The 2,854-nt window shown below is 60.0% G+C and overlaps 1 protein-coding gene across 1 annotated transcript; it reads left to right on the forward strand.

Moving 5' to 3' along the window:
- Positions 1–741: 741 nt before the first annotated feature.
- On the forward strand, positions 742–2,787 carry LOC116465726 (TBC1 domain family member 3F-like; the record flags this gene model as incomplete). The annotated part of the gene is made up of 4 exons (XM_032148703.2): positions 742–822; positions 1,296–1,376; positions 1,828–1,935; positions 2,268–2,787. Coding segments are annotated over 4 exons (384 nt in total), but the record flags the coding sequence as incomplete, so codon positions are not given.
- Between the last annotated feature and the right edge of the window lie 67 nt (positions 2,788–2,854).

Below are 2,854 nucleotides of genomic sequence, written 5' to 3' on the forward strand. Positions count from 1 at the left end.
AGAATGGGGGAGAAGATGGGCAGGGCCCCGCTCTGGGCATCTCAGGGCGAGGCCGGGGAGGCAGCAGGGCTTGGGACTGAAGACCCTGGGTCTGGTGCTGGGAAGGGATCTGGGGCCAGGTAAGAGGAGCCCAGCCTGAAGCCCATCTTTCAGGGATCAGAGGATGGAGAGACAGCAGATCCCGGGGGGACGTAGGGTGGGAGGGAGCTGATGAGCCATGCCACTTCTGAAACGCAGGGTGTGTGGCTCAGATGCAGGGAGAGGCAGGTGGATGCTGGGAGGTCAGAGCCTGCAAGAGCCTTGGGGCTGTCAAGTGGGATGGGCCCCTGGTGCACCCAGAGTACACCGGGCAGGTCTCAGGGCAGGCTCCCTTGACCCTGGCGGGGTGATGTGGTCGATCCCTGAGGGATTCCTGTCAGGGCCCGGTCGCCCACCCTGGGCGGCCCCTATCCCATCTCAACGCTGACCTTTCTCAGCTCCAGCAGAAAGCACCACCTCGAGTCCAGGATGGGCAGCCCCATTGTGCAGCCTGACCACCCCCCACGCCAGGGGCCCCGGCAACCCCGGCCAGGCTGTCCCTGCACTCCTTCTTCTCCCAGGTCCTGCCCCTCCTGGGAGTCAGCCCCACAGGAAGGCCCTTGTCCTCCCTTCCCTGTGCCTTCTCCTGGGCTGAGCCCTGAGCTGGGTAGGGACAGAGCCAGTCCTTTCTGGAGGTCGGCTCCCAGGCTGGGGTGGCTCCAGGCCCTGTGCAGGTCCTCAGCTCTGCCTGGGTTGCCTTACAGTGAGACGGAGCTGCCTCCTCTGACTGCGCGGGAGGCAAAGGTAAGAGCCTGATGCATGGAGGGGCTGGTCCAGGGACGTAGGGACTGGGTGGGTGGGCAGTGAGGCAGAGGAAGCAGCTGGCCTGGGTGGTGGTGGATGAGGACAACACTCTGTCACTGGGAGGGGGAGCAGAGACCTGACCCCAGGTTGATTTAACTTTGGCAGTTTGATAAAATTCCAAAGTGAGAACCACAGTCCTGGCTTGGGGGTGGCTTCCCGCTTGTGTTGGGACCCCACCTAGAGGCTGGGACCTAAGACTGGTGTGTCTGTGGCCTGAGGATGGCACATCCCGGGGTCCCAAAGCCAGCCCACTGGTGCTCATTTGCTCAAAGGCTGTCAGCCCTTAGGGTCTGCCCTTCCCTGGCTCCTTCCAGCTGGGTCCCACCAGGGCTCCAGAGCCCAAGACCCAGCATCCATGGGCAGCTCTGGGAAGCCCAGCAGCTCCACTAACTCCAACATTCCTCATTTGACAGCGAATTCGGCAGGAGACAAGGAGAAACAGCAAGTGGCTGGAGATGCTGGGCAAATGGGAGACGTACAAGAACAGCGAAAAGGTAATGTGTGGAGGGAGAGGCCCCCAGAAGCACTCTCTGCAGAGGCAGGGGACAGGCACCCATGGCTGTGGCCTGGCACCGTCAGCCTCTCAGAGGGCGCATGGCACACTGTCCTTGCCCAGAGGACTGCAGGCCTGGTCGCCAGATTGCCTGCCTATTCGTGCAAGCGTCACCTTGCTTTAAAGGAATCTGAATCTAGGGCTGGGACCACCTGGAGCTGAAGGCTAGGGATGCCCTGGTGACCTGAATGAAGAAAAAGGTTGAGATCAGAGTTTGACTCTGAGTGTCCATCCACTCTTTCAGTCCTGGGAAGGGAGACCCTGTCCCCGCTCGATCTCACCTCTACTGAGGAATCATGGGGCCAAAACCGACAATTCCCAGAATCCCCGGGCTCTGGTCCTCACTGGGGTCACCCCGTGGCCTGTAACACCAGACTGTTTTCTGCCCACAGCTCATAGATCGCACATACAAGGGGATTCCCAGGAACATCCGGGGCCGGGCATGGTCAGTCCTCCTGAACATTCAGGAAATCAAATCAAAAAACCCCGGCAAATACAAGGTACACTCAGCCAGAGCACAACAAACGGGACAGGCCGTGTCAGGGGCCCAGGTCTCCAGCTGGAGGGAACATCAAACCCACCCTGGGGGGCATGGGGGAGGATGGTCAGATGCACATCCTGGGCATGGACGGTGGCATAGTCACCACAGACAAACTCGGCTCTGGTGACCCTCCCTGGCTTCAATAACAAGCCAAAAAGCAGCTTTCTGCAGAAGGAAACCTTCCTCCTTTCCTTCCTTCCCGAAGTGCTGACTGTGGGCTGACTGCCATTTGGGGCAGGGAGTCTTCCATGTGTTCTGAGGCTGCTTCCTCCTCTTGGCCCTGCCCTACAGCTCATGAAGGAGAAGGGCAAGAGGTCATCTGAACACATCCATCAGATCGACCGGGATGTTAGCAGGACTCTCCAGAACCATGTCTTCTTCAGGCGTCGATATGGAGCCAAGTAAGCCTACGGGAGCCACAGGGTCCCAGCGGAGATGGGGTGAATGAGAGGGATGGGGACTTCCCCGGAGCAGAAGCCAGGGTCACCCAGGAGGGATGACAGAGCCACCAAGAGCTCTCCTGGCCCAGGGAGCAGCCGGCACCATGAACCGAGCACCTCCCTGGTTCCAAGCCCTGGGCCAGGCTGGAACATGTGGGGCCAGAGCCCAGGAGGATCCTGAGGAGACAGAAGACAGCAAAGAAAATCATGCACAATGGTGAAAGGTGCTCTCCCTGACCCACGGGGACCCGTGGCAGGACCTACGGGAGGGTGGCAGGATGGAGGGCCCATGAGCCTACCCAGACAACACTGACAGCACCAAACGCTGGGAGAATTATGGGTCCTAGAAACTCTCATCCAGGTCTGCTGGGAACATGACACGGCACAGCCACGTTGGCAGCCAGTTGGGCAGTGGCTCACAAAGCTCAATGGACTTGA

This window comes from Hylobates moloch, unplaced genomic scaffold, assembly GCF_009828535.3.
Source record: "Hylobates moloch isolate HMO894 unplaced genomic scaffold, HMol_V3 SCAFFOLD_8844, whole genome shotgun sequence".
Classification (NCBI taxonomy): domain Eukaryota; kingdom Metazoa; phylum Chordata; class Mammalia; order Primates; family Hylobatidae; genus Hylobates; species Hylobates moloch.